General features: G+C 42.4%; 1 protein-coding gene across 6 annotated transcripts in view; it reads left to right on the top strand.

Moving 5' to 3' along the window:
• Window positions 1-27,806, top strand: part of TAOK3 (TAO kinase 3) — a 236,064-nt gene that overhangs the window by 74,237 nt on the left and 134,021 nt on the right. For all 6 annotated transcript variants that reach the window (XM_033957286.1, XM_033957284.1, XM_033957283.1 and 3 more), the window contains 2 exons: window positions 4,939-5,030; window positions 21,264-21,357. In XM_033957286.1, the coding sequence (XP_033813177.1) occupies window positions 4,939-5,030; window positions 21,264-21,357 (186 nt within the window). The remainder of the gene's footprint in view (window positions 1-4,938; window positions 5,031-21,263; window positions 21,358-27,806) is intronic.

The following is a 27,806-nucleotide window of genomic DNA, read 5'->3' as shown; positions in this document are numbered from 1 at the left end:
CTTATCTGGACAACTGGCTTATACAGACCAAGTCGTTTCAGGAAAGTGCCAGAGCAACGGAAAGAGCGGAGCAGGTTCTGCAGTCATTAGGCTGGGTGGTCAATATCCAAGAGTTAAATTCAGCCATCGCAGTCTCTAGAATATTTGGGAGTGCTGTTTGACATATCCATGGTATGTATGTTTCTGCTGAAAGCACAGATTCACAAGTTTCATCTCCAGATTCGGTCCCTGCTTCAGTCACAGAACCCGCAGACAAGGGAGTATTTGCAGGTCCTGGGGTCCATGGCTGTGTTCCTGGAAATGGTGCAGTGGGCTAGACCTTACATGAGGTCGATCTCCTGTCCAGATGGTCTCCACACATGCAGAAGACTATCTGGACAGGAGACCACACATTAATTCCCCTTTGGAGCTTAGCCCGCCAAAATCTTCGGTGAATGGTGGAAAGTCATCTGTTGAGTGGGGTGAATTTACAACCCCCTTGCAGTAGATTCTGGTCACCATGGATACCAGTCTTTCTGGCTAGGGGGGCCCACTATGCAGAGAGAGTAGCTCAGGGAGGCTGGTCAGGCGAGGAGGCCAGCTTGTCAGTCAATGTGTTGGAGACCAGAGCAATACCCTTGGTGCTGCTCTCCTGCCTGGATGTGATTCAGGGAAAGGCAGTGAGTTGTTGTCGGACAATGCCACGGACATGGCCTAAGTGAATCTCAAGGGGGCATGAAGAGTCCTTTGGTGGCCAGGGAGGCAGTGCTCCTCATAGCTTGGGCAGAGGTTCATTTGTCAAACCTGTCCATGGTGCACATTGCAGGTGTGGACAACGTTCAAGTAGACTTTCTCAGCAGACATCATCTGAATTTGGAAGAACAGCATCTACTTATGGAGATCTTTGCCTGAATCATATACAAGTGGGGTTTGCCAATCATGGATCTCATGGCAGGTCCTTCAGCAGAAGAAAAGATTCTTGAATGGAAGAACTGGATGTGCTAGTTCAGCATTGTACCGAAAACTATAAACCATTAAATATACTGGTGGTTTTACAAATGAAGGGAAGATCCGGCCGTAGGAAACCCGTGTATCCCAACCAACGGGTACCCGTTTCGCCGTGCTTGAGCGGCTTCCTCAGGGAATTCGGGCTATGTGATTTAACCCGTTTGCCTTATATTACCCTGAGGAAGCCGCTCAAACGCGGCGAAACGAGTTCCTGTTGGTTGGGATACACGGGTTTCCTACGGCCAGATGAATGTGCCGTTTTTCTGATACATCATGTTTAACAGATAAGTGCCAGTCTTAAGGCCTCTTTCATGATGTTCTATCCTTGCTATTTTGCTATTTTGTACAGCATATTTAGATAAATAAGCTAGATTTGCACTAGTCACTTTAGGAAATATTTGCATTTTTGCACAAAAATTAAGAATAAAACCAAAGAAAAAAATATATAGGATAAATACTCCTTAAAGAATATAAGTAAATAGTTTAGAGTGGTAATATTTAATAATTAACAATTTTAAAGTGGATTAAAAAATAATTCAACTACTATAAATTAATAATGAAGGTTGATCAATGAAAGATACCACAAGCCACAATTCCCTTTTGGACAATAATAATATTATCCTGGGAGTGGCAACTCTGAGATCTTCCCTTCATTTGTAAAACCACCAGTATATTTAATGGTTTATAGTTTTCGGTAGATTGACTTTTTGGGGGGATCTTGTTAAATACTGGTCAATCTGTTCTCTTGTTCTATACTAGTTCAGCATTGGCCTTCTCAGGGGCTGTTGTATGTGTTTCCTCAGCGAATTGAGAGTCACGACAGTCTGGTAGTATTGGTGGTGCTCAATTAGCCGCACAGAACATGGTACAGGGATCTGGTACGTCTCCTAGTGAAGGATATTTTTCAGCTGCTGCTTCAGGAAGACCTGCTGACTCAGGGCCCGGTGTGGATGGAGGGTCAGGCTCAGTTCTCACTTATGGTTTGGCTCTTGAGAGGGTGTGGCTGAGTAAAAAGGGCTATTCTCCCGTGGTCATTGCTACCCTGTTGCGGTCCAGAAAAAGGTCTACTTTGCTTGCTTATGTGCCAACTGGCACTTGGTTCCTCTTAAGTCTTCTATCCCGGACATTCTGGAGTTTTTGCAGGATAGTTTGGATAAGGGATTGTCCTTGACGTCTCTGAAGGTTCAGTTGGCAGCCTTGTCCCGTTTTTGAGGCCTTATTCACGGGCATTCTATAGCTTCCTGTCAGGATCCTTATCCATCTCATTCAGCCTCCTATTTGTTCTTCCTTTCTACCTTGGGGACCTTAATTTGTCCCTGGAAGGCTTATAATCTACTGTACCCAAATGTAACTTACTTTGAATTACAGATAAAGGGGTAAGCTAAAAACTCAAAAGCCAACCCCCTCCCTCCAAACATCCCCAAATTGTAGAAACATGATGGCAGATAAAGGCCAAATGGCCTATTCACAGTAACCATTACCCATTCTGTCTACCTTTATCATATATGAGGAGCAGCTGTATGAAGAAGGAATAGTATGGAAGGAGAAAAATCTTAGAAGTTGAGTGGTGTAGGTCAGTGTTTCTCAATCTTTTCAAGCCAAGTACCCCCTAAGCCTAACAAATACCAACCGAGTACCCCCACCCAATCTCTACCCCAGACCTGCCCAAACTCCACCCCCATAATAATAGTACTAATTGTATTGCCATTTCTTCTATTTATTTTTATAAACAACCAATCTCAGTCAAGGTCTTGGGGAATGCTAATTAAACTTTTTTCATACAACATTAGATACATAAAAAGTACTTGTACTAATTAGTCACTGTGGGCAAGTTCTCTCCCACACATCCCCTCCCTTCCTCATTTCTGGTCCCCCTCCCAGTCCAATATTTTACCTTCTCACGTGCAGCATTTTTCACCACTGCCCACTGGCCCCTCTCCAGCACCATTCCACATCTCTCCCCCCATCACTTATGTCCAGTATTCCCCCACCTTGCATCCCCTTCAATCTGTCTCTCTGTTCCCTCTCCACCACCATATCCAACTCAATAAACAATTAATCCGTGGAATTTCTTCTCAGATTATCCACCCACGCCATGCCCCCTAACACAAAAGGCACTTAAACGACAGCAGAACCAGGTTGGATTTCCACTGTGGCTCCTTGTGACTTTGGGCAAGACATTTAACCCTCCCTTACCCCAGATGTAAAACTTGGATTGAAAATCCACTAACGACAGGAAGTACCTGTATGTAATTTAAATATACAAACCACTTCAGCTGCAATGTAACACAAATCTCTGTTTCTAGTAGTACTAAGTCAATTATGATCGAACCCCAAATGGTCGCAAAACATCATGCCCCCCTTACTTGTCTGAACTGCACTCGCTCCCCCAGCAGCACTCCCATAACCAGCAACCCACATGCTGCATGTGGCTGACCCAGAAGCCTTTGGGGGGAATAGAGAAATGACTAGTTGGCCCTAAAATACATTAATATCTGCTTATTGCAGTGCATTCTTATAGTTTCCACTCCCTTCTCCTTTTTATTGAAGGCAGCCTGTAGCTAGAGAGTTCCATGCTGTGAAGACTTACTCTTTTTAATTGAGACTGAATGTGTTCGGTGTTATCATTATTGTAGTTCTTTTTTCTTATATTTTATTTTGATTTTAGTGTTGTAAACTGCTGAGATCCATTGCTTAGAGTCTACTCTAGGCAGTATGTCAAATTTTAAATACCGTATTTTTTGCTCCATAAGACGCACTTTTCCCCCCCAAAAAGTGGGCAGAAATGAAGATGCGTTTTATGGAGCGAATATACCCCCCTCCTCCCCTCCCCCCGGTACTTTTTTAAAAAATTCTGGCGGTCCAGGCAGGCAGGCTTTTCTAAAGTCTAGTAGTCCTGCCCCTCCCTTGCTGGACGGCTGCCTCCATGCCTTGTGGCAGCGGCTGAATGAAGCACAATGCAGGCTCAAGCTTTTCAGCGAATGCTTGGTCCCACGATGCTCACTGAGCGTCGTGGGACCAGGCAGGTGGCGAAGCGAGTGAGGGGCAGGAGATACAGTGCTGGACTGCCGGAATTTAGAAAAAAAAGGGGGGGCGGCAAATGGTATACCTTGCCTGCCACTAGACCACCAGAGGAGGGACAGGGTACAGGGCAGGGCTAGTGGCAGGCAGGGTACACCATTTGCTTTAGAATTGTTTTTTTTTCTTGGTTTTTCCTCCTCTACACTAGGTGCGTCTTATGGAGAACTATAAGCTATTCTGCTTGACCTTGGGAAAACCAAGTTACTTACCTGTGACAGGAATTCTGTGCACAGTAGGATTTAAATGCTCACAAACCTATCTACCTCCCCCAAAGAGTTGTGTTCTACTCTTAATTAGAGAAGAAACTGAGGTGCTCCTGTGTGATAGTTGCAAGCAGGAAATGATGCATATGTAACTAAAAGCTTTTAAGCTGAATGTGAGCTCCAAGAGTGAAATATAGGTTAGTACTAAAACATATAAAAAAGTGAGGGATATAATATATACTTGCAGGAACTCTGCACTCTGCATCCCCCCCACCTCTGCCAAAAAAGCAACATCTAGTTCAGTGGTCTCAAACTCGCGGACCGGGGGCCACATGCGGCCCGCCAGGTACTATTTTGAGGCCCTCGGTATGTTTATCATAATCACAAAAGTAAAATAAAACAGTTTCTTGATCATATGTCTCTTTAGCTATAAATTGCAATATTATTATTAAGACTTAGCCAAAAGGAAAGATTTATAAACTATAAAGAGTTTTACCTCATGCAAAATTGTCATTTCTTTAATAAGACATTTAACTATTTTTCTGAGGCCCTCCAAGTACCTCCAAATCCAAAATGTGGCCCTGCAAAGCGTTTGAGTTTGAGACCACTGATCTAGTTCAAGCTCTTAAGGTGTATTTTGTTTTCAAGGACATATTTTGTTTTACAGGATGGCTCCAGAGGTAATCTTGGCTATGGATGAAGGGCAGTATGATGGGAAGGTGGATGTGTGGTCCCTGGGAATCACCTGCATAGAGTTAGGTGAGTAAAAAGGTGTGTATTAATGGAGTGTTATCCTCCCATACATTTCATTTATTCATCTATTTATGTATGAGGTCTGTTCAAAAAGTTCCTGGACAGTTTGAATTGCGCACCAACAGGAAGTTTCTTTGCAATGTTGAGTAGCTTGAAACCTCACGAGTAACCTCCTTTTTTCCATTTGCTGATATGTTTTTGTCTCCGAGCTACATAAGTTATTGTGAAAGTGTGTTTTTGTGATCGGCTATTTTTCATTATGTGTGACCTAAATGAGCAGCGCTACAGCGTGAAGTTCTGTTTTAAATTGGATAAGTCTGCTCCAGAAACTTATGAAATGTTAAAAGTGGCTTATAGGGGAGCATGTCATGAGTTATGAAAGGTGTTTTGAATAGTATTCACGCTTCAAAAGTAGTCATGAATCAGTGGAAAACGTTTCACAAATTGGAGACCATCAACGTCAATTGATGATGGTCATTTTGATCAAGTGAGGGCTCTTGGAGAACCCACCGCAGGGAGGCGACTAAACACTATAAGTATCTCAATTTTTTCAACACTAAAGCGATATAAAAGAAGTGTTTACAGCACCGCTGTATGGACTTTTGGAATTGTTTAAGTACACGTTTTAGATACCATAAGATAAGCTTCTAACTAACTCTGAATGAAACACAATTAAGGGCTTGTCCCTGTTTGTGATTTCTGTACCTCCAACGGTTCTGAGCTCCTTTGTTAGTTAGCAGAGATAAACTGAGTGCCCCTTTTTTTTGTTATGCGTTCAGTGGATTACCTTTTGGGATACTAATTTTGATCTTGTAATACCCAGTAGTGTGTTAGGGGGTAACTTGGAGAATTGGCAGAGGAATGTAACATCTCCATTGGTTCATGCCGCAACATTCTAACAGAGAACTTAGGGGTGTCTCATGTTGCGGCAAAGTTTATTCCACTGTTGATAATAGATGACCAGAAGAACAACTGTGTCATGATCTAACAGAATATTCTTGAGCAGGCAAATGATGATGAAACATTTATTGATAAAGTGATAACTGGTGAGGAGACATGGGTCTACAGTATGACATGGAAACCAAAGCTCAATCGTCTCGATGGAGAACCAAAACATTGTCAAAACCGAGAAAAGCTCGGCAAGTTAGATCGAATGTCAGTGATAAGTTTTATTTTGGTTTTATTTTTTTTACAGTCGTGGCGTTGTTCACTATGAATTTCTGCCACAAGAACAAACTGTCAACCAAAATTACTATCTGAAAGTGTTGAAACGATTCCGTGAGAGAATCAGAATCAGGAGGAATCGGCCCGAACTTTGGAGGGAGCATTCGTGGTTCCTGCATCACGACAATGCGCCTGCTCGTGCTGCCATCGAAATTCATGAATTTTGCACAAAAAAACCATGATGACAGTTCTTCCCCAGCCACCATACCCTCCTGACTTGGCCCCTGCTGACTTCTTTTTTTTCTAAACTTAAATCCACGCTGAAAGGAAAGTAATTTGACGCCATTGAAGACATAAAGCAAAATTTGATGCAGCAACTTTTGGCTTATCCTGAAGATGCGTTTAAGGACTGTTTCCAGACCTGGAAATGACGGAAGGGGACCTAATGGAATAAGTTGTAAGAGTGTGTGGCGCAGTGGTTAAAGCTACAGCCTCAGCACCCTGGGGTTGTGGGTTCAAACCCTGGGCAAGTCACTTAATCCCCCCATTGCCCCAGGTACATTAGATAGATTGAGAGCCCGCCGGGACAGACAGGGAGAACGGTATAGAAAAAATTGAATAAATAAAATTGTTTAATAAATTTTTATAAAATCAGTCCTGGAACTTTTTGAACAGACCTCATGTATTGATTTATGGTTTATTCAGATTTCTTGAATTTATTTATTCAATTTTCTATACCGTTCTCCCAGGGGCGCTCAGAATGGTTTACATGCATTTATTCAGGTACTCAAGCAGTTTTCCCTGTCTGTCCCGGCGGGCTCACAATCTATCTAATGTACCTGGGGCAATGCCTTTTACAAAATAATTCAAGGCAATGTACATTAAAATTAATCATAGGAAAGCAAAACAGTCATACAGCCTGGCAATGTACAGCACATATATGTTCCAAAAGGATGCACCTTCTATCAACTAAAAACCTCTCTACAAAGATAAGTTTTTGAGGCACATTTATTTAGCCATTTAATATTTGATTTTGTCTCCTGGCAATCCTTTGAGGCGAGTTACAATCCTCAATAAATCATAAACTCGTGAAACAAAGTCTCACCCAACCCTATACTTGCTTCTTTAATGAAATTGTTATAACCTAGTAAAAAGCTAAATCCATCTAAGAGATCAGCTTAAATTGATTTTATGGAAAGCTTATCAAAGTAATTTAATTTAAAATATTCATGTTTCTATGAACGGATAAAGACCATATGGCCTATCCAGTCTGCTTATCCATTCCATCTACTAATCTTTGTTCTGTGGATCAGAGATGGTATCTTCACCATCATCTAACACCAAAAACTGCTTGGATATCCTCTACGTCTGAGTTGGATTTCAAAACCAACTTTGTTAGGGTATGCCTTAGTGCAGGGGTGGCCATCCTGTAGCTTCACAATGAACTTTATGTGGTCCACAAGCAGTTTGCCCCTCTTTCTTCCAATCACATGGGACCAAACATATTCTTTCCATTAGAGATCCTCTGTGCATGTCCAGTCCTTTTTTGAATCTACGTAGTCATCTTCTCCATTATTTTCATTTGAAGGCCATTTCATACATCTACCACCCTTTTTCTAGAAAGTATTTCTTTAAATTAGATTCCCAAACCACTGATCTCAATTGTAATTGCCAGAATTTTAAAATATGTGTACCATTTCCAGAGGGGATTTGAGGAAGTCTGCCTAGACTCCTTTGGACTTTCAGGAAATGTCCTCAACTGGTTCCGAGACTTCCTGAAAACTCGCAGCTACCAAGTTCAGTTTGAAGATACACTATTCGACAAATGGGCTAGCAGCTGTGGTGTTCCACAAGGATCCCCACTGTTGCCCCTCCTCTTTAACGTCTACGTAGCTCTCTAGGTGAGTATCTAAGCAGTCTAAATATTGCTCACTACAGCTACACTGATGACAACACTATCGCCACTATGAGAAACCTAAGACAAGTTAGAAAATTATTCGACAGAAAACAATTCCAACTCGTAGTTCAATCACTAATCCTGGGCCTAATAGATTACTGCAACATACTACATCTTCCCTGCCCAGCAACAATGATAAAACAACTTCAAACAATACAAAACACAGCCCTAAGATTTATCTATTCATTGAAAAACTATGACCACATCACAGAGGCATACCACAACTCACACTGGCTCCCAATACAAGCCAGAATACACTTCAAATTCCATTGCCTACTATTCAAAGCTATAAATGGAAACAGCCCTACCTACTGGAACAATCGACTAACTCATTCCACCTCAAACATACACAGGAGAACCCACACAATATTCACACACCTGCCAACCAAAAATGTCAAACGAAAAAAAATATATGACAACCTACTGGCCACCAGAGCAGCAAAACTGGACCGACAACTCACCAAATCTGCTGACTTCGACCACAGACTACAAAACCTTCAAAAAAAAGAAAAAAAAAACCTACTCTTCAAAAAATTATAAAACCAATAATACACAATCAATAATGTTCTGAATCCCGCCTACATTACCAGCTACCCTTAGCAAATTAGAAAATGTTCAATCTATTCCTAATTACTTCTTCATATCTTTTCAATATGTACTTCTTAAGATCATAGCAATTCTTATGTAATCCGCCTTGAACCGCAAGGTAAAGGCGGAATAGAAATCACTAATGTAATGTAATTCTCCCTGTTACCGACCTGAAATACAGAGAATAAACTCAGTCTTGTCCACCATAGAAGACTGGATGGTCCACTCCAAGTTTAATACTAAATATTGAGAAAACAAAATTCTTCATAACTTCATCCACCAATTTCACTTTGGACTCCCTTAACCTGAGAGGAACCAACTTCCAGACTCCCCTACAATTAAAATCCTAGGAGTCCACCTAGACAGACAACTATCCAACTAAAAAGGGATGGTAAACAAGATGGTTTATAATGCCCCTTATCACTCCATGGTGCAACCTCATCTGGAGTACTGTGTTCAATTCTGGTCTCCTTATCTCAAGAAAGATATAGTGGCGCTGGAAAAGGTTCAAAGAAGAGCGACCCAAGATGGTAAAGGGGATGGAACTCCTCTCATATGAGGAAAGCCTAAAATGGTTAGGGCTCTTCAACTTGGAAAAAAGACAGCTGAGGGGAGATATAATTGAAGTCTTCAAAATCCTGAGTGGAGTAGAACGGGTACAAGTAGATCGATTTTTCATTCCGTCAAAAATTACAAAGACTAGGGGACACTCTATGAAGTTACAGAGAAATACTTTTAAAACCAATGGGAGGAAATATTTTTTTCACTCAGAGAATAGTTAAGCTCAGGAACGCATTGCCAGAGGATGTGGTAAGAGTGGATAATGTAGCTGGTTTTAAGAAAGGTTTGGACAAGTTCCTGGAGGAAAAACACATAGTCTGTTATTGAGAAAGACACAGGTGAAGTCACTGCTTGCCCTGTATCGTTAGCATGGAATATTGCTACACCGTGGGTTTTGGCCAGGTACTAGTAATCTGGATTGGCCACCGTGAGAACAGGCTACTGGGTTTGATGGACCATTGGTCTGACCCAGTAAGGCTTCTTATGCAAAGGCTTCAACACACTATGGAAACTTAGATCCATAAGGAAATACAGTGGTATCTAGGATTACGAGCATAATCCATTCCAGGAGCATGCTTGTAATCCAAAATGCTCGTTTATCAAAACGAACTTCCCCATAGACAATAGTGGCAATACCGACGATTCATTCCAGAATCCGGGGTCTGTACCTGTCGGGGCGAGTGCTGCAGCACTGTCTCCTCCATCTGCCTTCTCCGTCCGTCATCGGAATAAGAATCCAACAGTTCCGCTTCAGGGGGAATGCCAGCCTCCGGAGAACCTCGCAGTGCCTTCAGAGGGATGCCTCCTCCATCTGCCAGCCAGCCCTCCACGTCAGATGCCCCTCGCATGCTGGAGAGCCCCCACCCGAGCCCACGTAGCCGAGCGCCACCCCACCCGCACGCCACGCACAACGCCGATGATTGACGCTGTGCACGTCAATTGCAACGTACAGGAGGGACAGCACCTGGCTGCGCAGGCTCAGACAGAGGTCCTCCAACCTGCGGAAGGCACCCGATGTAGAAGGCTGGCCGGAAGACGGAAGAGGAATCCCCTGTAAGTGCTCGTTGATCGGTGCAGTGCTCGGTTTGCGAGTCAAAAGTTTGCTGAGTGTTTTGCTCGTGTTGCAAAACACTCGCAAACCGGGTTACTCGCAAACCGAGGTACTACTGTACTTTGAACTGGCATAGTCTTGAGCATCATAGACTACTGCTACATTGTATACTTAGCGGGATTATGCAGACACTTCCAGAAATTAAATGCCATCCAAAACACTGCTTTCAGGCTAATCTTCAACCTAAAAAAATTCGACCACATAACTTTGTTTTATCAAAAGCTGCACTGGCTGATTGAGGGACAAGTGCTCTTCAAATTCAGCTGCTTACCCAACTACCTTACTAATCAATTCATATTTGCCAGACCTGGTTGATCCACACTTCATCAATCATTCTTCACCTTCCCCTCAATTAAAGGCTGCACTCAGAAAAGATTCATCAGCAGAATACTATCATAACAAGCTGCCTCCAAAGACCCAGAACTGAACCAACTGGTCAAAGCATTTGCCTCCTACATGCACTTTAGAAAGCTCCTAAAAACACATCTTGAAATTTAGCAGCCCTTCTTAGATAACTTTGGGAAGCTACCTCAACTGCTAACCTCACTTGCCAAATATGACATAGCTCACTGATACTGATCAGCTCTACCTCCTTTGTAAATCTCAACTGCCTACCTCTATAAACCTTACTGTTTATTGCTGTTGCCAAATAATGTGGCAGCTCCATGTCATTAGTCATTTCTACCTCTTTGTAAATATATACTGCCAGCCACATTTGTATTTCTACTGCTAATCCCTTTACCAAGTCATGTTGTAGCTTGCTGACTTTGGTCAGTTTTGTGTCTTTTGTAAACCGCCTAGAACCGAAAAGCTTATGTGATATATAAATTAAAATTGTTATGTTAATAATCCAGTTTCCAATGTAAAAGTTCTTATCTTTTAGTCTGAGCCTTGCCAAGGTAACTTATTACAGCTTATTACAGGTAAACAATGATGCTATTAAACCTGGAAATCAAATTATAATGATGAGGAAAAGTTGTCTATATAAACAGTTTTGAGAATAGCAGGAATAGAGCAGTTCTGAGCAACTTTTTCCTTCTCGCCGACTTTATGGGCCATGACCTGGTGCCTCCAAGGATCAGATGAGAGGCATCCATGATCCACTCCAGCCCCTCCTGGATTAGAGCAATGGACTGGGAGAAACCAAGATTCAAATTCCACTAAGTTTATTTTGATATTAGGCAAGTCATTATTTCAGATACACAAAAACATAAAGTGACTGTTCATCCCCTAACTCAGTGCACAGCCCACCATTATCCAAAACTTTTGTATTAAAAAGAAACCTCAAAGCTCCAGGGTATAGCCTACAAGTGCCAGCCAATCCTATAAGGAGGCTGTTATCATCGGTTTAAAAATCAGTTTCTTTTTTTTTTTTCTTTTCTCCTTTTTATGATGATTTAAATTTGTTGCTTCTGTATGTAGTTTCTTTAGCTCTTGTTCATAGATTTTGTATTTTTTCTGTCTTGTCTTGGTTTTTTTTTTTATTATGTATGTAATTTTGGAACCCACTTAGCATTGTTGAATTTGCAGGATATAAATATTTTAAATAAATCAAAAAGATATGTAGAGAGGAAAATAACAAGGCAATAAACAAACTCCACCACTGTCACACTGTGGAGACAAAACTGCTATTAAAACCCCCTCATCTACTATGTTCTGGTTTAAATTTAGCAATAAGGTAAGAGATGTTTGAGAGTCCCAAAGAGGAAAAATACCAAATAGGTGCAGAAAACATTGAAATAAACTTACCTTGGTGATCTCTTAATTGAATCTATATACCGTGTATCAACAAGGGATCCAAGAGGAAAAAGAACAAGGAACCAGCATGGCTCGCTTTAGCAGTGAAGGAAACGATCAGAGACAAGACTTCGTTTAAGGAATGGAAAAGGTCAAAAACGGATGAAAACTGGAAAAATCACAAATAACATCAAAGCAGGTGTCATAAGGCGGTAAGAGGGGCCAAAAGAGACTCCGAGGAAAAAATAGCCAAGGAGGCAAAAAATCTCAAGCTGTTCTTTCGATGTATTACATTACATTACTTTATATTAAGGGAAATGAGCTGTGAAGGAAGCGGTGGGGCCGTTGGATGCCCATGGAATAAAGGGAGTGCTAAAGGAGGACAAAGCCATCGCCGACAAATTGAACACATTTTATGCGTTTGTATTTACTGAAGAGGATATACACAACATACCGGAAGCCAACAGGCTATACGCAGGAAACAAAGATGGGAAACTGACAGGGTTGACGGTCAGTTCAGAAGAGGTATGCAGGCAGATTGATAGGCTTAAAACGATAAATCCCCAGGACCAGATGGCATCCATCCCAGGGTAATCAAGGAACTAAAAGGGGCTATAGCTGAACTGCTTCAACTAATAGCCAATCTGTCGATCAAATCAGGAAGGATTATGGAAGACTGCAAAGTGGCGAATGTTACGCCAATCTTCAAGAAAGGTTCGAGGGGAGATCCGAGAAACTACAGACCGGTGAGTCTGACCTCGGTACCGGGAAAGATGGTATAGGCGCTGATAAAGGACTGCATCATTGATAACCTTGACAGACATAATCTGATGAGGACCAGCCAGCATGGCTTCAGCAATGGAAGATAATGCTTGACGAAATTTCTGCACTTCTTCAAGGGAGTAAACAGGCAGATAGACAAGGGCGACCCGGTCGACATTGTATATCTGGATTTTCAGAAGGTGTTTGACAAGGTCCCGCATGAATGACTACTTTGAAAAATTGCAAGCCATGGAATCAAGGGTGAAATACTCACGTGGATTAAAAACTGGCTGGTGGATAGGAAATAGAGAGTGTGGGGGTAAATAGACAATACTCTGACTGGAAAAGCATCATGAGTGGAGTGCCGCAGAGTTCGGTACTTGGACCCATGCTCTTCAACATATTTATAAATGACCTGGAAATTGCTACTACGAGTGAGGTGATTAAATTTGTAGACGATACGAAGTTATTCAGAGTGGTGAAGATGCAGGAGGATTGCAAAGACTTGCAACGTGACATAAACATACTCGAGAAATGGGCCGCGACATGGCAAATGAGTTTTAACGTGGATAAGTGTAAGGTGATGCATATCAGTAACAAAAATCTTATACATGAATACAGGATGTCTGGAGCAGTACTTGGAGAGACCCCCCAGGAAAGAGACTTGGGAGTACTGGTCGCCAAGTCAATGAAGTCATTCGCACAATGTGCGGTGGCGGCGAAAAGGGTGAACAGAATGCTAGGAATGATTAAGAAGAGGATCATGAACAGATCGGAGAAGGTTATCATGCCGCTGTAGCGGGCCATGGTACCCCTCACCTGGAATACTGCGTTCAGCACTGGTCGCCATACATGAAGAACGACACAGTACTACTCGAAAGGCTCCAGAGAAGAGCGACTAAAATGGTTAAGGGGCTGGAGGAGTTGCCGTACAGTGAGAGATTAGAGAAACTGGGCCTCTTCTCCCTTGAAAAGAGGGGACATGATCGAAACATTCAAGATAATGAAGGGAATAGACTTAGTAGATAAAGACAGGTTGTTCACCCTCTCCAAGGTAGAGAGAACGAGAGGGCACTCTGAAGTTAAAAAGGGATAGATTCCGTACAAACGTAAGGAAGTTCTTCTTCACCCAGAGAGTGGTAGGAAACTGGAACGCTCTTCCGGAGGCTGTTATGGTGGAAAACACTCTCCATGGATTCAAGACAAAGTTAGACAAGTTCCTGCTGAACCAGAATGTGTGCAGGTATGGCTAGTATCAGGGACTTTGTCTTTGACCTAAGGACTGCCGCGCGAGTGGACTGCTGGGCACGATGGACCACAGGTTTGACCCAGCAGCGGAAATTCTTACGTTCTTATGAATTCATATTCATCAAAGCATAAAATCCATCAATCTACTTCCCCTATCTACTTCTTTATCGAAGGCTGCGGAAGTTTCAGTACTGCTCTCATCCTTTTTACAGTGTCAGCAAACCTCAACAAGGACCACTTGTTTCACCATAGCTCCTTCAGGAGGGAGTGCAACCTCTGTGGAGCAAGGGTTTAGTGTACCTAAATTTACTAATGCTGTATGCCACTTTGAGCATCATTTCAATTAATGGAATAATAGAAGAGTTCATATGTAAGTAGTACTGTACTTGCATACTCTTCCATCAATTTTTCAGCATGCATAGAAGTTGATTCCCTTATCCATGCATTTTCAAAACACTTCCAGATTTGATAATAGCCTGTTTCAAATTGTTGAGAACCATCAGAAATCTGTGTATTTATAAGACAGATTAGGGGAGGCATGAGGGCAGGCCAAAGAAAATTATCTGGATGTTTAGTTTAGATCTGCAGTGAGTATTGCTGGCAAGGAGACCACTACCTAGATCAGGAATGCACAACCACAGGCCTTGAGGACCAAAACCCAGTTGGGTTTTCCAAATTTATACAGTGAATATGCATTAGATTTATTTGCAAACAACGGAAGCGCCACATACAGATCAGTCGCATGCTTACTTTTTGTAGAAATCTTGAAAATCCGACTGGGTTGTGGCCTTCGGATCATGGTTGCCCAACCCTTATATAGATCAAGTGTGGTAGTAAATAGAGCAACCACTCCCAAGGTAATGTTTCAAGTTAACATAAGAACATAAACATTGCCTCTGCCGGGTTAGACCAGGGGTCCATCGTGCCCAGCAGTCCGCTCCCGCGGCGGCCCCCCAGGTCCATGACCTGTAAGTGATCCTTTACCTAAACCTTTTATTCCCTAATCATTTAATATTCTGTATAGTAACCCTCTAACTATACCCTTCAATCCCCTTTTCCTTCATGAAATCATCTAATCCCATTTTGAAACCCAAAATCGTGCTCTGCCCTACCAGCTCCTCTGGAAGCGCATTCCAGGTGTCCACCACCCACTGAGTGAAGAAGAACTTCCTAGCATTTGTTCTGAATCTGTCTCCTTTCAATTTTTCTGAATGCCTTCTTGTTTTTGTTGTCCCCGCTAGTCTGAAGAATCTGTCCCTCTCCACCTTTTCTATGCCTTTCATGATTTTATAAGTCTCTATCATGTCCCCTATAAGTCTCCGCTTTTCCAGGGAAAAGAGCCCTAGCTTCTCTAGCCTTTCAGCATATGAAAGGTTTTCCATGCCTTTTATCATCCTTGTTGCTTTTTTCTGGACCCTCTCGAGCATCACCATATCCTTCTTAAGGTACGGCGACCAGTATTGGACGCAGTACTCCAGATGCGGGCGCATCATCGCCCGATATAGTGGCAGGATAACTTCCTTCGTTCTGGTAGTGATACCATTTTTGATAATGCCCAACATTCTGTTCGCCTTTGAGGCCGCTGCACATTGTACCGCTGGCTTCATTGTTTTATCCACCAAAACCCCCAAGTCCTTTTCTAGGTTGCCTTCCCCCAGTACCATCCCTCCCATCGTATAGTTATACATCGGGTTCCCTTTCCCTATGTGCAAGACTTTACATTTCTCTACATTGAAGCTCATCTGCCATTTATTTGCCCACTCACTCAGTTTGTTCAGGTCCCTTTGTAGTTCTTTGCATTCCTCAACAGTTCTAACCAATGTTCCCTCTAATTTTTCATAGGCTGTGTGCGCAAAAAATTTCATCTGTGCACATTTTAAAGAAAAACTAAATTTGTATGCGCTATAAAAATGATTGCCAGAGGGCCCGAAGTTCAGTTATGGGCATTTATGGTCAGGTCTTTGAGTTTAGTCTGAATTAACGAAAACACAATGTAATTTTAGTTATACTTTATGTTAGTTACACTTTATGTAACATAAAGTCTCATTTCAATGAACATAAATTATGTTTCATTGAAATATTTCATTGAGCGCTACCTATAAATAAGGTATCATTGTACTTTATACTTAAAATTTAGAAAATAACAGCAATTTAGTTTTCAAAGTTTTTCCCTGCGATCTTTCATATTTATCCAGTCCGAAAAAAAAAAACTTAGAAACAGCTCAAGGAAAACAGAAACTGTAGAGCAAGCCTGGTCTCTATTCAAGGGCACAGTGCAAGAAGCACAACATATGTACATCCCCATATTTAGAAAAGGGTGCAAAAAAAACCGAACAAAAGACCCCGCATGGATAAACAATGAGGTGAAGAAAGCGATAGGAGACAAAAAAAAATCATTCCGGAAATGGAAAAAGGACCAGACTGGGGAAAACTGGGATGAACACAGGAAAAGCCAAAGAGAATGTCACCAAGTGGTTAGGAGAGCGAAAAGAGAATACGAAGCGAGACTAGCCAGGGAGGCAAAAAACTTCAAATCATTCTTCAGATATGTTAAGGGGAAGAAACCGGCGAGGGAGGAAGTAGGACCGTTGGATGATGGAGATAAAAAGGGAGTGATAAAGGAGCAAAAAGAGGTAGCTGACAGGTTAAACAAATTCTTCTCGTCAGTCTTCACAAGCGAGGACACATCCAATGTACCGGAACCCGACGTGATCTTCCATGGTGATCAAGAAGAAAAACTGTCGGCAATAGAGGTGAGCCATGAGGATGTCCTCCAACAGATAGATAGATTGAAAAGCGACAAATCACCAGGCCCAGACGGAATCCATCCTAGGGTACTAAAAGAACTAAGAAATGAGATAGCGGAAATACTCCAACGAGTTTGCAACCTATCCTTGAAAACTGGAGAGATACCGGAGGACTGGAAGATAGCAAATGTTACACCTATCTTTAAAAAGGGGTCAAGAGGAGACCCGGGAAACTATAGGCCGGTAAGTTTGACATCGGTTCCAGGCAAGATGGTAGAAGCACTGATAAAGGACAGCATCTGTGAGCACATAGAAAAAAATGGGCTGATGAAAGCGAGCCAACATGGCTTCTGCAAGGGAAGATCGTGCCAAACAAACTTACTGCACTTCTTCGAGGGGGTAAACAGCCATTTGGACAAAGGGGAACCTGTAGACATCATCTACCTTGACTTCCAAAAGGCCTTTGACAAGGTACCCCATGAGCGGTTACTTAGGAAGCTGTGGAACCACGGGGTGGAAGGGGACGTACACAGATGGGTCAAACACTGGTTGGCAGGCAGGAGACAGAGGGTTGGAGTGAAGGGTCACTACTCGGGATGGAGAAAGGTCACGAGTGGAGTTCCGCAGGGGTCTGTACTTGGACCACTGCTGTTCAATGTATTTATTAATGACCTGGAAACGGGGACGAAATGTGAAGTTATAAAATTTGCGGATGACACTAAACTCTGTAGAAGGGTCAGAACTACAGAAGAGTGTGAGGCCCTACAAAGAGACCTAAGCAAACTGGAGGAGTGGGCAAATAAATGGCAGATGAAATTCAATGTAGGGAAATGCAAGGTCATGCATATAGGGAGAAAGAACCCGATGTTCAGCTACCAAATGGGGGGATTAGTATTAGAGGGAAGTAACCTTGAAAGAGATTTGGGTGTACTGGTGGATACAACAATGAAGTCAACGGCGCAATGCGCAGCAGCCGCGAAGAAGGCGAACAGAATGTTGGGTATTATTAAAAATGGTATTACGACCAGAACGAAAGAAGTCATCCTGCCGTTGTATCGGGCAATGGTGCGCCCGCACCTGGAGTACTGTGTTCAGTATTGGTCACCGCATCTTAAGAAGGATATGGCAATACTTGAGAGGGTCCAGAGGAGAGCGACACGAATGATTAAGGGCATGGAAAACCTTTCATACACTGAAAGATTGGAGAAGCTGGAGCTCTTCTCCCTGGAAAAGCGGAGACTCAGAGGAGACATGATAGAGACCTACAAGATCATGAAGGGCATGGAGAAAGTGGAGAGAGACAGATTCTTCAAACTTTCAAAACATAAGAGAACAAGAGGGCATTCGGAAAAATTAGAAGGGGATAGATTCAAAACAAATGCTAGGAAGTTTTTCTTTACTCAGCGGGTGGTGGACACCTGGAATGCGCTTCCAGAGGATGTAATAGGGCAGAGTACGGTACTGGGGTTTAAGAAAGGATTGGACAATTTCCTGTTGGAAAAGGGGATAGAGGGGTATAGATAGAGGATTATTACGCAGGTTCTGGACCTGTTGGGCCGCCGCGTGAGCGGACTGCTGGGCACGATGGACCTCAGGTCTGACCCGGCAGAGGCATTGCTTATGTGCTTATGTGCTTATGAATAAATTCTGTCAAGATCTGTTGATCCTCCATCTTGAAGGTGACTCTTAACACGCATCAGCATTTCCAAATGCTCTAAATCAGTGGTCTCAAACTCAAACCCTTTGCAGGGCCACATTTTGTATTTGTAGGTACTTTGGAGGGCCTCAGAAGAAATAGTTAATGTCGTATTAAAGAAATGACAATTTTGCATGAGGTAAAACTCTTTATAGTTTATAAATCTTTCCCTTTGGCTAAGTCTTAATAATAATATTGTAATTTATAGCTAAAGAGACATATGATCAAGAAACTGTTTTATGTGATTTATGATAAACATACCGAGGGCCTCAAAATAGTACCTGGCGGGCCGCATGTGGCCCCTGGGCTGCGAGTTTGAAACCACTGCTCTAAATGTAAACAATTCCTTTGTTTAGTCTTCAAATTGTTCATTAGACTAAAACCATGCTCACAATCTGAACTAGATGCTAAGAATGTGGCATCAATGTCCATCAATTTTGCTAAATCTGCAAATTGATCATTGTGAAATGCAAATTTCGTCATATCTGGAAAGCTGTTTATCAGATTGCTTTTGATTTTTTCTGCAACAAGGAATTTAAAGTCATTGTATTCCTGAATAATAACACTTTCCTCCGGAAGAAATTGTTTATACTTTAAACAAAGAGATCTGATATGCCCATTTCCGAAGTCAAAGTGGCATTGTGAAATTGTTGTATAGTCAAAAGCAGACCATTCCTCAACTTCATTTTCAGGAAATCTTTTACCCAGATGCAAACATAGGATGTTGATGAAGGTTAATATGGAATTAGTAGCCACTGAAACTTTTTCTCCAGACCTCATCCTGTTGTCAAGAAGACTGTTGACTTTATCACTCCACTTAACCTTGTCACCTAAGTATTGCATTCGAAGTTTGTCCAATTTACCCTGTGCAAGATGATAAGCTTCCAATGGTGTTAACCATGGTTAAGGAAGCCAGTTCTGATAAGACATCATTCAAAACTTCAAGTGTAATATGAAATTGTTCACTTTCAGCTTCTTATAGCAGTACTTTGTCTTCTTCAAAATATTTTAACAGGAGATCATAATTTTGAATAATTGCTTTAAGTGCAAAGTGTCTAGATAACCAGCGCACTTCATTCAGAGGTCTGAAAGCAATTGATTCACATTCAGATGCATCTGCTATTTCTTGAAATTTGCATCGTTTAGTAGAAGACCGACAGAACAAAGTATATACAGTTCTCATTACAGTTTCTACTTCTTTCATCAATTTTACTTCTTTCCATGAATCAGAAAGTCCCAAATCTTCCCGATGTGCAACACAATGTTGCTGCACTAAATATGGAATGTCTTTTCTCAGCTGTGCTGCAACACCATCTATTTTGCCCAACAAAAGAGGCACCATCAGAGGTGAACATAACCATTTTATTCAGGTCAAGTTCATGTTTCCTATAGAATTCCCTAATTGCTGTTACTATTGATGTAGCATCACATGCTTCCAACTGTAGCATCCCGCCAAATGATGTCCTGCACTCATTTGAATTGACTGGCTGATACTTAAAGTAGAATATTAAGTACTTGTCGACGAGATTCTCAGAGATCTCTGAGATTCTCAGCGAGAGGGAGAATTAGAAGGCCTTGAGCATGTGCAGATGCATGCTCAAGACCCGGCAGAGGCAGGAAGTTCTTCAAGCTGCACCGGCATGTCCTGTGGGCTACGTGCCAGTGCCAAACGGGGGGGTAAGTTTCAAGTTGTTCGGATGGGGGGTGCTGGTTCGAGCAGGGGGGGAGCGATGCCGGTTCTTGGGGGGGTGCTCGCAAATCGAGTCAACACTCAGTTTGCGAGACAAGGTTTGTGAGAATGTTTTGCTCATCTTGCAAAACACTCGCTAACCGGGTTACTTACAAACCGAGATTTGACTGTATTAAAAACTAGTAAATGGACATAATTACATAAAAGGAAAACTTTATACAGGAAACAGAATGGAAAGAGGGAAGGAAATACAATCTTTGTATAGGAAAGATAGGGATAAAAAGGAAAAAACAAAAGGAGCGGGGAAGAAGATGCATCATAGATCTGTATTTTAAAAATCCTAAGAGTTTTATAAGTATCTTTAAATAAAAATGTTTTAAGTTTTGATTTAATCTTGCTGTCTAAGCTGAATGGACAGATTATTTCATAGGGATGGTGCTATGATGGAGAAGATGGATTTCCAGGTAGTGTGATAAACAATATGTCTCATTGATGGAGCAGATAAAAAATTTTGATCAGTGGAGCATAGAGTTCTAGAAGTAGAGTAACATATTATCAATCTGTCAATGAAGACCGGTGAATGTGTTTGTTTCAAAGGGAGGTTGTTTAGTAGGAATATTATTTCCTATGTGAGCTGCATGAAATGTTTGAGGGCTAATGAGTAATGTTGAAGTTGAGTTCTTTCAAATCCTGGACACTTTTGAATTCTATACATTGTGCCTACTTCCTGTTAGATTGGTCTGGCCTGCAGTAAAATTTCACACATGCAGCTAGTGTGGCTCAGGTCAGGTGATCAGTAACTTGCTTTGAATTAGTGATCTAGAGATCAATGATTAGTTTATTTGACATGATGACACTAATGAGCTATTGATTTAGGAGCAACGGCCTGTTTATGCTCTTTTCTGCTTGTCTGATTTCCTTTTAAGCACTCACAACTTGCTCACTTCAAGATTCTGACTGACCTTTAATTGCTTTCAGGGGAACGGAAGCCCCCCCTTTTCAACATGAATGCGATGAGTGCCTTGTATCACATAGCCCAAAATGACTCCCCAACACTACAGTCAAATGAATGGTGAGTACCAGTAGCACTTACAATATATGATTTGCTGCAGGTGTTTTGTCAAGGAGGCACTCGAGTAGCTCTTCTTTTAATTCAGTTGCACCATAGAAATACTGCCATTGAATATCCTTAAGACTGCAATGGGGTGGTGTGAGGGCGATCTCCAGAGTTATTTAGTCTGCTAACCATATAACTATCTGAATCGAGGTAGGACAGCAAAAATCCTGTCCTAATTTTTTGGACAATATCTAGATAGTGGATTGAATATTGTCGCTATCCCAAGAGCAATGACCGTGCTATCCAGATATTCATCTTTGACCACTATTCAGATACCAGGGCTGAATATATGGTTGTTTGGGGGTTGTTTTTTGTTTTATGCATACTTTACAATTTCTGTCATAACATAGAACAGTGATTCCCAAACTGGGTTCCACAGAATCCTACTTTCTTCAGGAATTTTGCAAGAAATTACAGTAAAATATTTTATGTTCAGTGGAATAGCCATGAGGGCGGGGCAGGGGCCTAGGCTTTAACCACTAAAATTGTGGCACTTGTGGGGGATGCCCAAACTGGATGACAGACAATTGTTTTCTTCATAATGCATTGTTTTTCTCGTATTCCAGTATTTCATCCAACTTTGGTTTAGTTTTGGTAACTTTCATTTTTTGGCTGTGAGCTACTCTGAGCCCCTTTTTCCTCCCAGGAGCATCAACCACTTTTTGCATCCTAGTTACTTTGACCTCCCCAAGCCATTGAGCCTTTTGACTTTTGACTTTGCATCAGCCAGTTTCCCAACCTTGTCAAAGAGGATAACGAGTGGTTTTAAGAAATGTTCTCATTTCAGGCTCTGACCACATAATTGATTTATCCAGTGTCTGGGTCCTGAACATCATGAAATTTACTGTCACCTCTGTCTCCATATGCAAAATAGGGCACTGAAAGCCTGAAAACTTAAGTTTGAGAAATTTTTCAGTACTGCATTTGCATCGCGTATGGCATGGAACTCAGAACCTGGGCATTGGGCTCCTTACAGAGGCAAGACCGTACATCATATTCATCTGTGCCTTGAGCATCGAGGGATACAGCACTTAAATGCTAAGAAGCACAAACATTCTTCTCCTTCTAGGCATAGCACTGTGTCCTCCCAAGCTTCAACTTCCTAGACATATAGTAAGTATCAACACACTGAGAACTGCTTTCCTTCCAACCAGCTGATTTCTCTTCATAGGCATATCTCAATATTGAGGTCTCCCACACCCAGACATCCAATACAGCAGACTGCTTCTATGCTGATGTCTCTTCTGCTATTGGCACCATCTTCATAGAGGAGATCTGGGCTATGTTTGGACAAGAGCTTTTGGGGCTACTTGCAGATGCAGTCTTCATAAGCGTTAATAGCTTCTATGCCTGCCTCAGCCCAAGGATACATCAAAGCATTGATCGAGCACAAAGTCATATACCTCTGCTCGATGTCTAGCATCAGAGTTGACCTCGCTTCTCGATGCACACTCCCTAATGCTCTTAGCAGCGAGTACTACAAGGAGTCTCTCGGATATCTCCAGCCATTCAGATGAGGATGTGCCAGTATACCTAGGTATACCTTCTGATCCTTGTCCTGCACTTCAGTGATGTAAGTCTCGCTTTGCAAGGCAGATGGGGCAGGTTTTTTCCATCAAAATGGAAATAATCTTGATCTGAGCTTTTTGACCTCCTTGACCATGGAGCACCACCAAATGAATGAATTAAAGTACCTCTGCATAAGGTCATGAAGGATACTTTATTTAAGAACTGGGAGAAACCCCTGTCAGTCCAGGTAGCTCCTAAAAAGATAGACACAATTTATAGAATTCAAGTGTGTCCAGGATTTGAAAGAACTCAACTTCAACATCATTCATTAGTTGTGGAATCTGCCCTCAAACATTTCATGCAGCTCACGATCTTATGCTTCTGCTCCTCCAGGCAGGGAAGCCAGGACATTAGACTCTTGGCAAACACATTTTCTAATCATCTATGCTCATCAGTAGAATTACGAACTACCAATTCTACATATCCATTGTGACCGGGTAAGACCTGGTCTGAAGTAGCCTGAGCCCTGACCTGGGTCATCCAAACCTCAGCCGAGCAGTTGAATGAGGCATGGAGGGGTAGAGGGATGTCTGCATCAAAATAAACAGGTCCAGGTGTTTAGTGTGAATTTTAAGATGACTTTATTTTCTGGTTTTATATTGTAGTGCAATTCCAAAAACATACAAGCAAAAAAAACTCTCATTGGTGGCTAAACAGCCTGTTAGCCCACCATGCTTTATTCACTACTAAAGTTCAAGCAAAACACAAAAATAACTTTTCAATTTCAAGTCCTGGAACCTGCTTGCACTACTTGGATAGGTTCCCCACAGTTCTCCTGTGATCATGTAAATTCAGAAGCAGTGATTCTTAACTCTTCTGTTACCCTTAATTACCATATTTTCACGTAGATAACGCGCACCCGTGTAAAACGCGCACACGGGTATAGCGCGCGGGAAACACAAATTTATGTAAAGAAATTTTTATATACCGCACTCACGGGTATACCGCGCATGCCGCCCCGACTCTCCTCTGGCTGCCCCGACTTTCCGTTCACTGCCCCGACTCTCCTCTGCCTGTCCCCCCTTGAAGTCCTGTCCCCCCTTGAAGGTCTGCTTGTCCCCCCTTGAAGGTCTGCCTGTCCCCCCTTGAAGTCCTGTCCCCATCCTGAAAGCCTGATGCCCCTCCCCGACGCCCTATTCATCATCCGGAAGGACCGCTCGCACCCCCACCGCTCACACTCCCACCCCGATGGACCGTTCGCACTCCCACCCGAAGAACCGCTCGCACCCCCACAGCCTCCCCCCCTCCCCCATGGAGAAGCTGTCTACCTTGTTTCCGGATGCCAGTGAGCCCAGCTGCTTCCTCTTCCGGCGGTCCTGCCCTTTCTCTGATGTCAGAGAAAGGGCGGGACCGCCGGAAGAGGAAGCAGCGCAGCAGGGCTCAGAGAAGGGGCAGGACCGCCGGCAGAGGAAGCAGCTGGGCTCACTGGCATCCGGAAACAAGGTAGACAGCTTCTCCATGGGGGAGGGGGGGAGGCTGTGGGGGTGCGAGCGGTTCTTCGGGTGGGAGTGCGAGCGGTCCATCGGGGTGGGAGTGCGAGCGGTGGGGGTGCGAGCGGTCCTTCCGGATGATGAGTCGGGCGGGGTGGGAACTATGTAAAAAAAATTTTATATAGTGCGCTCACGCGTATAACGTGCAAGGTTATGCACGGTTTGCAAAATCGTGTATAACGCGCGCGTTATATGCGTGAAAATACGGTACATCAGAAGCAGTAATTCCTGATCCTTCTGGTATTCTTAATTCAATCAGAGGCAGTACTTCTTAACTCTTCTGATATTCATAGTCTTGTGAGGCAACACCACCTTATCAGAAACAGCATTTTTACTTTCCCCAAACTTTACTCTGTAATCATGCTCTCAACCCAGCATGACTCCTCAGGTTCCATTTCCACTTCATTTGTAAACATTTCTTCTGGCATTTCTGTATCAAAATCACTATTACCTTCAGCAGAATGACTAGAAGTTTCAGTCCTGAGGTTTACTCCTTGCTTTCTGTGGGGAATGCTGGTTTCCGTCTTCTGAATCCTGGCTAGCACAGGTCTGCTTCTGTCCAAGGATTCAGGCATCCTGTAAGCTTGTGGCTGCCTCTCCCTCTGCCTAGAGAACACACCCTTTTCCCTAGCATGAGCTGATTGCCCCTCAAAACACCTGTGGTTCTCTGGTGCTTTGCTAATGAGCCTGGATAGCTTCCCTGCTCATTAACCCTGCCCCCAACAGAGCTGATTGCAGGAGCTAATCCCTTTGTGGGTTTTGCTATCACCTGCCTGGTCCATGCTGGTCCTTATAGTTCTTTGCTTTTAGCATTTCCTACATTAGAACTAGGCAAGTATAATCGGGTCCCTTTTAGGTTGCCTTTCACTGGAGATAAATTCTGCAGGGCAGTTTCCCTAACCTGCCTGCTTCTAGGAGTAGGTTTGGGAATAGTTTTAGAGCACTGCAGGGTTTCTTCCAGCATGACAGGACTCTCCCTGTCACAACATTTATTTTAGATCCATACTTAAACAACTGTCAATTTGAGGAATTCCTCCCTCCAGACAAACTACAACAGTTTCGACAATTATCTAAGAACTTGTTCAGTATGAGAAAGTATATAACTAAAAGAATTTGATGTCTCGAATATCTGTGGTTGCAATTGAAATGTGCAATTTAGCCTGGCTTAGAGTCTCTGATTTGGAAATGTAGGTTCAAGAACACTTTTTGAATGTTCCTCTTAAGGGAGACTGCCTTTTTCAAGATAAAATTGAAGATGTTGGACATAAGGTAATAAAAAACACAGATACTATGGCAACTTCATCTAAGCCACAAACCTCTCCATCTTCTTTATCATCTAGAAAATTGCAAAAGAGACAAAAACTCATAACAATTTTTTTAGGTACATCAGAAGTAGAAAACCTGTGAGGGAATTTGTTGGACCGTTGGATGATCAAGAAGCAAAAGCGGCACTCGGGGAGGATAAGGCTATAGCGGAGAGACTGAATGATTTCTTTGCTTCGGTCTTTACGGAAGAAGATGTAAGTGATCTACCTGAACCAGAAATGATTTTCAAGGGTGATGATGCGGAGGAACTGAAATAAATCTCGGTGAATTTAGATGTACTGAGCCAAATTGACAAGTTAAAAAGTGATAAATTGTCTGGTCCTGATGGTATAAATCCGTCCAATCTTCAGGTACTACAGACAATTTTTGTGACAGATTACAGATCACTGCACTCCTTGTACTGCAAGCAAGCATTGCCCTCTTACCTGGAGTGGACCTATAGACAGTCCATTCAGCTTATTTCATTTGATCCCAACAAGATGGGAGTTGCCATTGGTAAATGCATGCTTTCTAACTGGCTGGCAGACTGCATAAGAATATAGAAACATATAAGCATGATGGCAGATAAAGGCCAAATGGCCCATCTAGTCTGCCCTACTGGATCACACCAATGGATTTCCACAGTGGCCAATCCAGGTCACAATTACCTGGCAGGAACCCAAACAGTAACAATGCTCCATGCTACCGATTCCAGGGCAAGCAGTGGCTTCTCCCATGTCTGTCTCAATATCAGACTATGGACCTTTCCTCCAGGAACTTGTCCAAACCTTTTTTTAAATCCATCTATGTTAACTTCTGTTACACATCCTCTGGCAATGAGTTAGACTGACTCTAGTGGTTAAGTCAAGGCACAGAATGTCAAAGCCATGTCTGTGTCAGTAGCCCACTTGAGATTAGCTTCCATTGAAGAGTATTTCAATCAGCTGGTTTGGTCAGACAGTCCAACAGAATTTGTTTGGTGTCTAGAATCCAACTCCACCCTCTTAGGCCCATTTTATTCTGTTTCAGATTGCATCTTCACTACAGTGTATATATGCTTTTGGGTTAATTGATCTTCTTGGGGGCTATTGCAAGTCGCTATTATCCTACCGTTATTTTCAGGGAGTGTGGCACTAGGGATTCTCACATGTGGGAATCATTTGGCCTGTTTGTCCTCGGAGAATACCTGCTTTCTCTGAGGACAGTAGGTTGATATTATCACATACCCTCCCTCCTTCCCTTGGAATTGTATTTATAATTAACTATAACACTGTACTGCTGGTTTCACACTCAAAAATTTGGCAGGAAGGCACCGGTGCATGTGCTTTCAGAGCACTGCCTCAAATTCTTAAAGCTAACAGGACACTAGGCAGCTTTTTCACTCCAGGCTCCATGGATGTCACCTGCATATGAAAATATTGGCCTGCTGTCATTGGAGAATATCTGCTACAGGTAAGTACCTTTGCTTTTCCATAAGTCAATAACTACTGTAACAATTGAGTTTGGGTGATCTTTATTGAGGGTTCTTAGTATTTTGAAAACTTGATACAAAATCCTTGTGTAAAAAGTAACAGTGGACTTTGCAGATATTACATTACATTAGTGATTTCTATTCTGCCTTTACCTTGTGGTTCAAGGCAGATTACATAAGAATTGTTATGATCTTAAGAAGTACATATTAAGAAGTATTTAAGGAATAGTTTGCACATTTTCTAATTTGCTAAGGAGTAGATTGGTAATGCAGGAGGAATTTGGAACATTATTGGTTGTATTATATTGGTTTTATGTATTTTTTGAAGAGTAGGGTTTTTGTTCTTTTTTGAAAGTTTTGTAGTCTGTGGTCGAAGTCAGCAGATTGGTGAGTTGTCGGTCCAGTTTTGATGCTCTGGTGGCCAGTAGGTTGTCATATATTTTTTTTTTTTTTGACATTTTTGGTTGGCAGGTGTGTGAATATTGTGTGGGTTCTCCTGTGTCTATTTGAGGTGGAATGAGTTAGTCGATTGTTCCAGTAGGTAGGGCTGTTTCCATTTATAGCTTTGA

Source organism: Geotrypetes seraphini, chromosome 8, assembly GCF_902459505.1.
Source record: "Geotrypetes seraphini chromosome 8, aGeoSer1.1, whole genome shotgun sequence".
Classification (NCBI taxonomy): Eukaryota; Metazoa; Chordata; class Amphibia; order Gymnophiona; family Dermophiidae; genus Geotrypetes; species Geotrypetes seraphini.
Note: the sequence above shows the minus strand (reverse complement) of the source record. Positions and strands in the feature narration are given on the sequence as shown.